This window comes from Petaurus breviceps, unplaced genomic scaffold (assembly GCF_028583685.1).
Source record: "Petaurus breviceps papuanus isolate PSGF00001 unplaced genomic scaffold, PetGlider_PUasm1.0 38, whole genome shotgun sequence".
Lineage (NCBI taxonomy): Eukaryota > Metazoa > Chordata > Mammalia > Diprotodontia > Petauridae > Petaurus > Petaurus breviceps.
This window is the reverse complement of record NW_027186304.1, coordinates 31,196,442-31,210,252: the sequence shown is the minus strand read 5'-3', so window position 1 is coordinate 31,210,252 and position 13,811 is coordinate 31,196,442. Positions and strand designations below refer to the sequence as shown.

The following is a 13,811-nucleotide window of genomic DNA, read 5'->3' as shown; positions in this document are numbered from 1 at the left end:
CTGTAACTCATATTAGTTATGTATTATCTTACTACCACTAAAAGAGAAAACTTTGGAGAGATAAATTTAAACATTTCATTTGCCTGTTTTAAATAACACCTTCATTTCTGAAGCATAGAACAGAAAAGGGGGAAAAAGGTCAATTTCACTACAATATATAATACAGTGAAAGTCAATTTCAAAACACTAATTTGCCTCACAAACACTTAAAGTTTATTTAAGTCAATAGGACACAGTCTTTCTCTGAGGTACATAAAAGCCCAGGCCACTAACAGTTTTTGCGATTCCTCATCATAATTTTAGACATAAAGATACATTAAAAACATACAAGAAAAGACACCCCAAAAGGGAGTCATAATTTAACAAATATTTTCCTCAGCCTCTTCTTGGAAAAATACCCTTACTGAAGAAAACTCTAGTTTCCATGCAGTGTCAAGACTGATTATAAACCTAATCACACAATTCTAACACTCATGGTGTGGTGAATTTTAGGCCCTCTTTGAGCTTGAGGTCTAGGTTAAATTGTCTTTGTGTCTTCCTCCCCCATTCAAACTGTTCCCATACAAGTTTATGTCTTTTTACTTAAGCTTCAATGAGAACTGAATGTGAAACTAACATTATTTCAAACCTCAAAAAGCCCTTTAAGAATCACAAAGTTTAGCAAAACTACAGCATGTACCTTTTTTTTTTTTTGCTATTCAGGGGAAAATGTAGAATATGTAAGGAATTAAGAATTGGTAACACAAGCAAAGAAGTAACAAAATATATAGATGATGGAAAGAAAGGTCATACTGTCGAGAAAGAGAAGGAAAGCCCAATGGCCAAATATTGCTCTAACATATAAGTCAAAGGGTTAGAGATCAAGGTATTAACTAAGAAAAGGGAAGGTTTTTAACATTACATAGGCAAAGCACCACCTAAATCACACATCCATAAAGAATTTTTTTGAATTTTCATTGACATTTGTACAAGTAAAACCAACCAAACAAACCCCCTCAATACAAAACTTTCCAAGGGAAAAAAAGACCATTGCTTTTCTCCCTGTACCATTCAGCTTGAATCACTAGACAAAGGTGGGAAAAATACCTGTGAAGGTAACTCACCAGGATACCAGAAGAGGTTTTTCCAAGAAAAGCATTTTCAGGTTTATTTAATTTGCTTTTATCATTAGCATTCTCCTTCTCCTCATCACCATCTTCTAAGTGGTACATTTTAAAGTTAAACTAGCTCTTCAATCATGTCTTTTGCATTGATGAAAAGACACCTTTAAATTAAAAATACAGAAACTTGCTGCTATTATCCAGATTGAAAGAGGGTTGCTGCGTTGCAGACACAGTGATATGCTTAAAACTGAAAGGAAATGGCTCTTTAAAAAAAAAGTCAATACATGAGACTTCTTCACCAATAAGATTTGCTTCAATTGCTTCAGCCCTTCTCCTTTGGTAGAAGATAAGCAGTGGCATGGGATAGACTTTGCCACATGTTTATACTGATAGGTGCTCTGTCCTGCCCAATCACATGACAGCCACTGGTACTTCCATTAAACTAACAGGGATTTAGTTAATAATTCTTTATACTTATCATGTACTTTTTAAAAAGACTGTACACAAGTGAAGAAATAAACAAACAAATAAATTATCTAAGAAAAAAATGAGCAGTCACTTTCTGAGCAGGTCTGGGGTTTCCAAAGAGCTGGGCAATGTTTTCATATGCCCAATAAACATCTACTCGAACAAAAAATAGAACCTTTTACTTGTGTCACCTCATCATGGTGCAAAATCTCATTTAAATTATGAATGAGACCTTTGCTGTTTGAGTTTATGAGTCTGATAAGTCATAATAAAGTCATGATAAATCATAGGATCATAGATTTAGATCTGGAAGGGAACTTGGAAGCCCATCAGGTCTCAAACTTTCCATTTTCAAATGAGGAAACTGAGTTTAAATTACTTGCCAAGGGTGGTTAAAGTTGTAAATAGTCTAAATTTTTAGAGGGAAAAAAACCCTCTCAATTTTCCTTTTAAAATTCTTTAGATTTTTTCAATTTTGATTTTAAAAAATAGTTCAATATTTGTTGTTGTTTTTTTAACCCAATGGGGGGAGGAGAGATTCTAAAATAACATAGTTCAAGCAAACTCAGAAAGTCTAATGAAGTCAGTACAGGCAATTCAATATTTACCGAGGTCAGTGTAATGAGTTAAGATGCAGATTCTATAGCAAGAAAAAAAATAATGTTATAGAAAAGCTCCACCTAGCACAGAGTCAATGATAATATAAAAGCTGGAAAGGACCTTTGAGGTCATCTAGTCTTCATTTTGCAGTAAAGGTCACACAGCTGGTAAGTAGCTATGGAACTGCCAAGACTACAAAGTCATCTTTCCAGAAAACAAACAAACAAGCAAACAAACATCATTGTATTGTGGAGGAGTTGATTCTCATTGTTACTCCATGCATCATAAGAATTCTATCCATATATCCCTTTTCAAAACAGACAAAATTAAAGCAATCAGGTAGCACGTTGGCTAGAGTGCTGGACCTGGAGTCAAGAAGACCCACGGTCAAAGCTAATTCCTAGCTGTGTGACCCTGGACATGTCACTTAACCTCTGTCTTCCTCAGTTTCTTCATCTGTAAAATGAGGATAATAGTAGAACCTACCACCCAGGGCTCTGAGATTCAAGTAACATAATGACTGTAAAATGCTTAACACAGTGAATGGTACATAGCAGGTACTATATGTTACCTATTATTATTATTGTTAATTACTAAATATTTGTAAGGGAAATTAGTAGTAAAGTTTCCCTTCCCCCCCTACCCAATATCACAAAGCACCAAGAGATGAGGGTTATTGAAGAAAGCATACAGTTCTAACTTCAACAAAATCAATTATTAAAAAAGAGGGAAATTATCAAAAAGTCAATCAGAATATTTATTGAGGTCTCATTTTTGTGCAGCATATTTTAAGAGTTAGAGTACAGGGGTGGCTAGGTGGCTCAGTGAACAGAGCACCAGCCCTGGAGTCAAGAGGGCCTGAGTTCAAATCCGGCCTCTGACACTTAACACACTTACTAGCCATGCGACCTTGGGCAAGTCACTTCCCAACTGCCCTTCAAAAAGCAAAACAGCAGCAACAACAACAAAGAGAGTTACAGTACAGAGGTGCTAAGAGTGGATCAAAAGGTTCCCTCTAGAACTTTGCAGTCTAGTTGAATATACAGCCTAGGGAATATAAACAGCACACAAATTTCTCACATGATGAAAAAAAGATAATTAAAAATATATCATTATATGATTTATTAAAACTGTAGAGATTTCTTATTTGTGCCATGCTGTAGTTTTTCATCCCTAACATTAGATGGCAGCAACAGAAAACCTAACCTGGGCCACTGAGGACAAGAACCAAAGAAAGGGTTGGAAAAAAGACACAAGGAATAAGGTGGTAGTAGTTCATTGAAATAAAAAGGAAAAAAAAAAAACCATAAGAGGAATGGAGGAGAGGGAAGGAGAGAAATTGACAGTGAGGAAGAAAAAAATGCAGCCAAAGATAATATTAGGGACAGCCACAGTATAGGGAATTTGGAGTCAGAATACTTATGTTCAAATTCTGATTCTGTTGCTTTATTCCTTCAGTAAGCCCTTAAAACTCCATGGGCCTCAGTTCTTTTATCTGTCAAATGAGAGAGTTAGACTAGATGAGAGGGTTGGACTGATCATTTCAAAGGTCATTTAAAATTACAAATCTATGATTATATGCAAATGGAGTAGAAGAAAGGAAAACTCAAAGGGACAATGAAAAAAAGAATGTCAAAAAAAGAGAAAGAATAAAAGTATGAAAGGGAGAAAGTGAAACAAAGGCAAGAAAATTGTACAATTCTTGGAATTTTAGAGGTTTTGAAAGAGGCATAACAGTATCATAAACTTTGTTCTAGAAGGTACTTTACAGGCTACCTAGTCTAACTTCCTTAGTTTGCAGATAAGGAAAAGGAAGCCCAGATGGGTTAAATGATGGGTCCAAGTCACAAAAGGTCTTCCTAGTTCATATTCTTATGTTCAAGTACATGAACACGCCCACCACAACTGGATAGATTATGTGTGAGAAAGATGTTAGAAGAGCAATGGTAGCTTCACTGGATGAAAGGTCACTCCTTCTACTTCGATCTTTTTACTCATTCTGCTTCTAAACCTCCGAAATGTAATAACAGCTAATAATGATAAACATTTATAAAACACTTACTGTGTTCCAGGTACTGCACTAAGTGCTCTACCATTATTATCTCATTTAATGGAAGGGGTGTTTCCACTTGGGTTCAGTGGAGATCAAGGTTGTCACAAACACTATTATTTTGAAGGAAAATGCCAAATACTGATACTTAAAATACTTAGTTATATAGATATTTTTTTAAAAAGTCACTTGATGAGAACAGTCCAGAACTGAAATACAGGCAAAGTCATAAGGAGAATGGAATGAAGTGATCACAGCTTTGTCCACAATGCCAAAATTTAGAAGGGGAGAGGGGAGGAGGGGGAGGAAGAAGAAGAGGAAGAAGATAAGAAAAAAAATTGGAAGACTTCCCCATTCTAGCATTCAGTAAGCTCCACCCCACTATCCGTCCCCAGTCCCTACTTCCAGGACACCATAGGTTTTTTTCTTCCAAGGATTCTGGTGTACTGAATTCCAAGATTGCTCCCTGAGGGTTTCCTTCCCCCACCCCCAATCATAACCAAAACATTCTTGGTGATTCTGAGATACCCAGCAACGAAGGAATTAATTTATACATATTTCCTCTTTCCCATTCTTGAGGGACGGATAAAAGGTACTTGCCACATTCTTTATAACAAGGTCACAGTTCAAGTACAATTAGGTTTCTTTTATTATTATTTTTTAAATTTTGTACTAGATGGTTGTCAGCTACAACAATGTCCATGAAGTATGCTTCTGGCCATGCTTCAAAGAAGCAAATCATTTCTTAAAACACTTTGCAAAGGGTGGTAAATCATTTATCCTTCATAATGACTGAGTGAGAGGCAGTAAGATATGGTACCTACAGAGCTGACCTGAGAAGGGCTAGGGTTCAAATCCCATTTCTGGCACATACTGGCTGTATGCCCCAGGACAAATCACATCACCTCCCAATGCCCCAGGCATTGCCCTAAGAATGTAAGATTCAGAGAAAATGCTGATTAGTATTGGCAGTGAGAGTTCTTTACTAGTTAGGAAGTCCTACACAGATTAAATTGCAGGTATGATCAAAAGTGAGAGAGTCGATGGAAAGTTATCCCAAAAGACTCAAAAATTATAAAACCAATCTGAGCTTTTTTTTTTTTCTGAAAAGATGAAAAATTTTTCCCTGAAGCTAAGAAAAAATGCTTCATACTACTGTTTTTGTGTGTTCTTCTACCTGCCAATGGAGGAGTTCCTAACTAGTTTATCCTGCTTTTACCCTAGTTTAAGATGCCACAGCATACAGGAAGGCCTACTGTTCTCTGTCAGAACAACTGGCAGCTAGGTTATTTTATTTGACCTCTGGTTTCACAGAACATTTCCTATCCAAAGATAATCCTATTATACTACTTAATTGTCTTTGAATGTGTTTTTTATTTTAAAAATAATGTTTGGTTCTTTCGATGTAAAAGTTGGTGGAGCTCATGAACTATCAGTGGGTCACGCTAGCTTGTTTTTCCAGAAATCACTTTTATTAGAGTATAACAGAGGCCTAGGTTTTAGTTCCCACTATATTAGTAACCAGCTTAATGATTTGGGCAAGTTACTTAACCTCTCTGGGCCTCAGTTTCCTTACATGTAAAATAAAAGGATTGAGCTCCATTCTCTAAGATTCTTCCATTTTGAATATTCTAAAATCCATCCAAACTTTCCCAGATATTTTTCATTGTATTTAACTGACAATCAGCAAGGTAAGGTTGAGAATACAATCTTGCCCATTCAATGGACAGACAGATAAATAGATAATCAGATAATTTATTAAGGGCTTTCTACATGCCAGGCACTATGCTAAGTTCTGAGGATACAAATATGAGAAAGCAAGATAGTTCTTGCCTTTAAGGACCTCACATTCTAATGGGGAAAGGCAAAATCTAAAGGGTGTTAGAAAGGGGAGGACCATTAGAACCACTCTGCAGGGTGGCATGGAGATGTCCAGGAAGTAAATTATTTCTCTATTGCATTTAATAACTAATTATTGATTTAGGATCAAGGTTTTTCCCCTTTTCTACTTCCTCATCCAGAAATCAACCAGTGTGGGAGATCTTGGGCAAAGACTTACCCAGGCTAAGATCTAATCAAAAACAGTAAAGAAATTCTAAGTTTAGTAGGCAAATGGGTGAATTCCTGCTCATTGTGTTTACTTAGGATCTGGAAAAATGTGGATTCTCCCTTCTGTCAGAGAGGTGTTATGGAAATTGATAAGTCTCTTTGACCAAGATTTGGGTGCTCGGTGTTACAACAAGACCCTAATTAGAATAGGTTCACCTCTTATTGAAATATTCATTCTCTCTCACTAATTGTTAACCAATCAGAGTTGATTGCCACCTTCAGGAAGTGGACCACTCTTTCAAGGGTATATAAAGTATAAGCCCACCACCACGAGGGGGTCTTTGGCATTGAAAAGTGTCACTGATTCTTTTATTAATAAGATGCAATAGTAATAAAATTATTAATTACCCAGAAATTATGACTCCCAAACTTATTAAATGTCACCCAAGGTAAGGTGAGGGCTCAGGTTGGTCCCAGGATCAGACTTCAAATTTGCAATGGGAAGAAGATGGCCACACAGAGAAGGTGAAACAGAGAAGGCAGGGAAGCAAAGTTAAATGAATTCATTTGAAACTGACAATCACTCAAGCTCCTACCTCCTATAACCAAACTCATAGAAAAGTGTATCCTTACTCCCTCTATTTACTCAGCTCCCACTTACTTCTCTCGACCCTTTGCATGTGAATAGCTCTCTCCAAGCTTATCAATGATGTTTCAACTGTGAAATGAGTTTTTTTTTCTCAGTCCTCACCATAGTTGACCTCACAGGAGCGCTCTGTCCAGGAGAGACAGTACTCGACCCTCTCCTCTCTTAACTTCCCTGACACTGTTTTCCCCTAGTTCTCTTCTAACTTGCCTGATTATTTCCTCACATTCTTCTTTGCAGGATCATCACCCATTTCATGCTCCCCAACCATAGTTTTCCTCAAGGTTTTTTCTGGGTCTATACCATTCCTCACTCTCACCAGTTCATCAGTCCCTATAACAATCTCTATGCAGACAACTCCCAAATCTATAAATCCAGACCTAAACTTTTTTCATCTTCCAGTCTTCTATCACCAGTTGCTTTTTGGACATCACCTAGAACCCTCATCCCAATCTCATATATTGCCCAAAACAAAACCCCTTTTTTCTTTCACTCTAAACCCACAGAAAAACCTTCACTTTTGCCTCTCGGATTTCTTAGCTTCCTTCATGGTTCAATCAGAGACCACCTCTAAAAGTAAGTCTTTCTTGATCTGTACAGTCCACTCTCCCTGTATCCCACTGTTAGTTCTAACTTCTCAATTTAGCTTGTCTTTACTTATCTAAATGCCAGCTGTATCTTCTAGTAAAACAAAGTCCACAAAGATAGGGATAGTTTTCAATTTTTTACTCTTTGTATTTCTAGTACTTTGTGAACTTTAGAAATGTTTGTCAACTTGAAATAATTATCAAGAAAATTTAAACTACCATCTTGGGATCATCAGAACCTGTTCTAACCAACTTTTACCTAATTATCCTGGGAATTTCCAAAACATCCACCAAAAAAAAGTCACACTGAAAAGTTATCTAGCTTCCTCCATCCTGCCTCTTACCTCAGAATTGTTCTATCTCAAACCATTATAGCAGAAGTCCATAAGCTGGGGCCCACAAACCCCCAAGGGATCTAGGGATAGATTTCAAGGGGTTCATAAACTTGGAAGGGAAAAAGAAACACATCTTGATTTTCACTAACCTCTAACTGAAATTTAACATCTCCTTCAATTATTTACAAATATTATTATGAGAAAAATTCCACAGATTTCAATGAACTGTCAAAGGACTTCATGACACACAAAAAGTTAAGAAAGCCTGAATCTGAAGATAGAAGGAATTACCCATCAGATCCATACCCAGTATCCTGAGCCAAAGCTATCCTACAACTTGCTGGACAACTTGCCATAGAACTGGAGCTCATCCTTTCTCTAAAGCAAGGGATTGTACACATAACTTTCTGTTTAAAACCCTTTGAGAGTCTGTGATAAGGAAAAAGTTAGAGTACTTCTTGACAAGAAAATGTCCAAGTGCTTTAGGCTTTCTAAAGTAACTTGGAAAGTCAACATGAGGGCTGAAAAACTTGCCCGAGATATTCCCAAGTGCTTAAAATGCAACAATACAATCATGAAAAATGTTATCATCTGGGCAAAGAATCATCTAAGATAGTCACAAACCATAAGGACAATTAAATTTCTCTTGCTTCATAACTATCTAATGAAAGACAATACAAAATTATTTTTCATTTCTCTATAGTAAGGCATTTATATTTCTGTTCTATTCAGAGTGAAACCAACTTGTTTTCTGGCCCATTGGAAAAACAAATAATCAATCCACAATCATTGAACAAACATTACTATTGCTAGGACCCTAGAGGCCAAGCAACATAGTGGATAGTGAGACAGCCTCAAAGTCAGGAAGATCTGGGTTCAGGTTCCACCTTGGACAAATATTGGCTACATGACCCTGGGCATGTCTCTTAACCTCTCAGTCCTCTAGGCATTCTATAAGACTAAGTAACAGAGAAGGTGCCAAGATCCAGGGAGATCCCTATATCAGTGGTCCCCTCCTTATCTCTATACCTATATGCTAGGCATTGTGTACAAAGTAAAAATAGTCCTCAACTTCACGAAGCTAATGTTCTAATGAAGGGGATGATCATATATGTAAATGGTTAGACATACCCCTTCCACATCATGGGGGTTAGGGGTGTGGCACTCTCATCCCACCTCCCTCCCCCCATCTGGAAAAATCTGCATTAAAATTTTGGGCCCTCCCTTACTACCAGAGAAGTCTGAATTATAAAAATTATGTTGATATTATACAATACTATACATATTTTATGCATTTCTGAGTTTCTAAACTTTTTCTGCATCACCTGTGGCTCCCCCCCCTCTCCCATTCCCATTTAATTTCTTATGTTAACCAGCTATATAGAAACTGTGACGGGGAAAGTCACAATATGAAAGGAATGACTGTATACAAAATATATACAGAGTTGATACAAGGTAACTTTAGAGGAGAAAGCACTATCAGCTTCCAACCAAAGACCTTTGAGCTGAGACTTGAAGAAAGCTCAGGAAACTTAGGGGCATCTCCCCGAGGAGAGAACATTCTAGGCATGGAAAACAGCCAGTGTAAGGACACCAAGATGGAGCACTGGATATAAGGACAGGGTGCCTGGTGGAGAGGAACGTAGAAGAAGCTGGAAAGCTAGGAAGAAGCCAGATTTCTAAGTGCTTAAAATGTTTGAGGTTATATTTGATCCCAGAGGTAACAGGGAACTACTGGGGTTCCTGAGTGGGGAGAGACCTGAGCTTTTGGAAAATCACTTTGCCAGCTGTGTGGAGAATGGATCAGAGTGAGGAGACAGCTGAAGCAGAAAGACCGATTAGAAAGCTACTACAATAGTCCAGGTTAGAGGTGAGAAGCCTGAATAATGGTGATGACTGAGTAGAGAAGAGGGAAAGATGTCATGGACAAAGAAATGAGGATATTTGGCACCTGCTTTGATAAGTGAAGTGAATTAAGGTGATTAGCGGAGGAAGAAACCAAGCCTGCCAGAACAAGTCACTTGAAAAGATGGGGGTGCCCTAGTCAGGAAGGAGGAAATTCGGAGGTAGAAGGGTTGAGGAAGAGGCAGCGAGTTCTGATGGGGATGTGCCTATGGGTCTAACTGTAAGCCTCCAATAGTAGTTGGTGATACAAGGCTGGAGCACAAACTTTTTTTGTTAGAGTTATCTTCTCTTCTGATAATTACTTCACGCTGGGAAGTACAAAAGCGCAGAAGTATGGTTTCAAGAATACATGGAGTCCCCAACATACTGAAGCTTATTTGTAAATGAGTTAGAAAAATCAGAATATATTTTCTCTTGGAAACTATATTAAGCAGATGATTCCCAGGCCCAACCACAAAACCTGAAGTAAAACATTGTACTGATAGTCTTATACACCTAACCACTCTGTGTAACTTGTCTGTATTTGAAAGTGAATTCAGGGTTTCAACTTCTGAGCTTAGAAACCTATCTCTGGAAATGAAAAGTCTACCTCCCCTGGTGGGAGCAGAGACAATTCCAGCCTCGAGTCACTCATGGCTTAGTTTAAAACAGGGCTTCTACAACCTTTTTTTAAAAACATGGACTCTGGGGTGGCTAGGTGGTGCAGTGAGTAGAGCACTGGCCCTGGAGTCAGGAGGACCTGAGTTCAAATCCAGCCTCAGACACTTAACACAAAAACTAGTCATGTGACCTTGGGCAAGTCACTTAACCCCAACTGCCCCTCCAAAAAGGAAAAAACCATGGACTCTTTTAGGGGCAGTCTGGTGAAACCTAGAGATCCCTTTTCAGTTTTTAAGAGCATAAAGTACATAGGATTACAAAGGAAACCGATTAGGTTGAAACACATTTATCAAAAACAAATGTACAAATCCCACATTAAGAACCTTTGGCCCAGTGCATTCTATTTTGGAAGGGACTCGTTTGGCCTTATGATATGAAAGAGAAGGATTAGGACTGTTCTGCTCGATCCCCCAAATCATGAAGGTTACAAGGAGGTAAAGACCTTCTTCCGCCATGAACCAGCTCTGTATGAAGATGAGGAGCAGGGAATAGTGAGTGAGTAGTTCCTGATAGGGAAGCTGTTTCAGGCATGGAGCTAGGGGAAGGAGAGGGAGAAGAGGAGGGGAGGGAAATCCAAACCAGATGGTAAGGGTAGGTTCTCTAGTCAGCTACCTGATACTCATGGGCATCATACCTAAGTAGTAAGGAGAACCTCCGAAAGATTAGAACTATTTGGAATTAAGAAGTTGGTAATCTCCTTTACAGAGGTTAAAATAAAAGCATTGTGACACTTGAAACTTTACTTTCACTAATTATCCAGTCAGAAAATCACCCATAGTCTCCTAAAAATCATATTATCTCTTTTGGAATGTTAAATATCTGACATTCCTGTATTTAGGACTAAAAATATTCTCTAAGGCCTCTTTATGCGATATTAGTTTCACCCTGGGCCAGCAGAACCAGGGCCAGCACTGTAAGGTCTAAAAAAGGAAGGAAGGAAGGAAGGAAGGAAGGAAGGAAGGAAGGAGGGAAGGAAGGAAGGAAGGAAGGAAGGAAGGAAGGAAGGAAGGAAGGAAGGAAGAAAGGAAGGAAGGTCTTATTAAGTGCGTTCTCTGCATCAGGCATTATGTTAAGTGCTTTACAAATATTATCTCATTTTACCATCACAACTCCAGGAGGTAGATGCTACTATGATCCCCATTTTACAGCTTAGGAAACTGAGGCAGATAAAGGATAAGTGATTTGCTCAGGGTCGCCTAGCTATTAAGTGTCTGAGGCCATATTTGAACTCAGGTCTCTCTGAATTCAGGCCCAGCACTCTATAAACTGTGCTACCTAGCTATTTCTAATGGTACGTTGGCAAAGCTGATGCTTTGAGTACAAACTCAGTAACAGACTGACCAGTCAAGACTAAGTAAACACAAGGACCCAAAAGTTCAGCCCACAGAATGAATACAGCCCACAGGTGAATATAATGAGTCAAGCAACTCATTATAGAACCATTTACTAAGGTGCAGAGTAATTTTTATACCTGTCAGTGGAGAGAGTGCTAACAGGTGACATTACGGGTCTCTTGAAGTAACCATGCATGGAACATTTGTTACATGAATAATCTATATATTAATGTCAGGACTTATGATATTTCTCAACATGGGAATTACATCTGATGGTGAGCTTGCTGAGGGCAGGGCTTTCCTTTTCCTTCTTTTTGTGTCCCCAGCACATAGCACTGTGCCTGGTACAAAGGAAATGCTTAACACATGTTTACTGACTGACTGATTCCTTCATGAATACAACTTCTTTGTCTCTGAGAACTGCTTGAAGCTAGTGTGTGTGATAGTTAAATGACTGTTTATGATAACAGCCAGTGTGTTAGAGCCAGGTCTTGAATCTACTCTTCTTGAATCCAAGTCTAACCCTCCATCCATTAAGCAAGGCTGGAGAGCTTCTCATGAATACTCTCTATAAATACTAAAATTGTTTTTGTTTTTGCTTTTTGGAGCAGGGAGGGCAGGGCAATTGGGGTTAAGTGACTTGTCCAGTGTCACAGGGCTAGTGTTAAGCGTCTGAGGCCACATTTGAACTCAAGTCCTCCTGACTCCAGAGCTGTGCTCTATTCACTGCGCTATCTAGCCACCCTTATAAATACAAAATTGGTGAATTTTAGGAACTTATACTCTGAAAGCTCTGAAAAATTGAAATTTTCCATCTATGGGAGTTAATAGGTAACAATCTATGACCATCAACACAATCTCTCACCCATCCATCCCTTTCTAATTAAAATGCCAACTAAAGAATTTCTTTAGTTATTTTATTTAGGAAATGTCATGTTTTAATAAGCTAGTCACCTATCCTTGGGTCTTTAAATGTGCTAGCTAGATTCCTTTTGTACATTTTAAGAAGGAAAAAAAAATATGAGGAAGAAAGAAAGTACAAAAAACAGTGTGGTTTAGTAGGAAGAACACCAGATTTGGTGTTCTAGCTCTGCCACTTACTATCCATGTAACCTTGGACAAGTCCCTTCACATTTCCGGGCCTCAGTTCTTCATCTGAAATATATGAAGGTGTTGGACTAGACAGTCTCTGTGGTCCCTTCCAGCTTTAAATCTGTCGTCCTATAACGGGGGCAGAGATCTACATTTGACAAGTTTTAATAAATGCACATTTTGATAATGATAAGAGTGCATAGTTACAACAGTAACAGCGACAACACCACAGAGCATAGGTTTGCAAAGAATTAACATTATACCATTTTACCCTCATGACCGCCCTGGGAGGTAGCCGCTATTATCATCCCCATCTTACAGATAAGGAAACCGAAGCTGACAGAGTACCCAGCGCCACAAAGTGAGTACCTGAATTAGGATTCTCACTCAAAGTCTTGCTACCTCAAATTCCAGCACTTATTAGCGTCTGTAACCTCTCTTACTGGGGAAAAAGACAAAAGCAAAAATCACCCCACAGCAGATGTGAGGGTAAAAAAAGTTATTTATGTTCCTTTTCGTGGTTAAATGTTTCCACGTCTGAATTTCAGCTTGCTAGTATGTATTTAGTCTCTGAAGAATGAGAGCAACTTTTGAGATATTTGAAGAATTGTTTCTATCTCCTAAGAGATAACAACATGAGTGAGAAACAAAAGGTTCGGCAGTTGTGGTATTGTCGCAATTCCTTTGTCCCTCTTCCCCAGGTTTAGTACCTTTATATTTAGTTTGAATGGAAAATCACCCTCCTATGAAACATCAAACTAATTTTATAAATTTAATTCTAGTTACAACCTACAGATTTCTTTTAGCAAAGCTAAAATAAATTAAATATTCACAAGAAACTTTATTTTACAACTTACAATTCAAATTTGGGATTCAGTCGTTTATTGGGCCCTGATATAATTATGGTAAAATAAAAAACTGAAGAAATTAGAAAGTCCATATCCTTTGCCAAAAATGAGTTTCTGACAGTGTGGTACAGTGG

General features: G+C 38.1%; 1 protein-coding gene across 3 annotated transcripts in view; it reads right to left on the bottom strand.

Annotated features, from left to right (window-relative positions):
- LPIN2 (lipin 2) overlaps positions 1 to 13,811 on the bottom strand; it is a 103,930-nt gene that overhangs the window by 79,108 nt on the left and 11,011 nt on the right. The window contains exon 1 of one of the 3 annotated variants that reach the window (XM_069099713.1): positions 1,104 to 2,839. The exons of the other annotated variants lie outside the window; for them this stretch is intronic. Coding sequence (XP_068955814.1) covers positions 1,104 to 1,211 — 108 coding nt within the window. The 5' untranslated portion in view covers positions 1,212 to 2,839. Of the gene's footprint in view, positions 1 to 1,103; positions 2,840 to 13,811 lie in introns of those variants that run through there. 3 annotated transcript variants of the gene reach the window in all.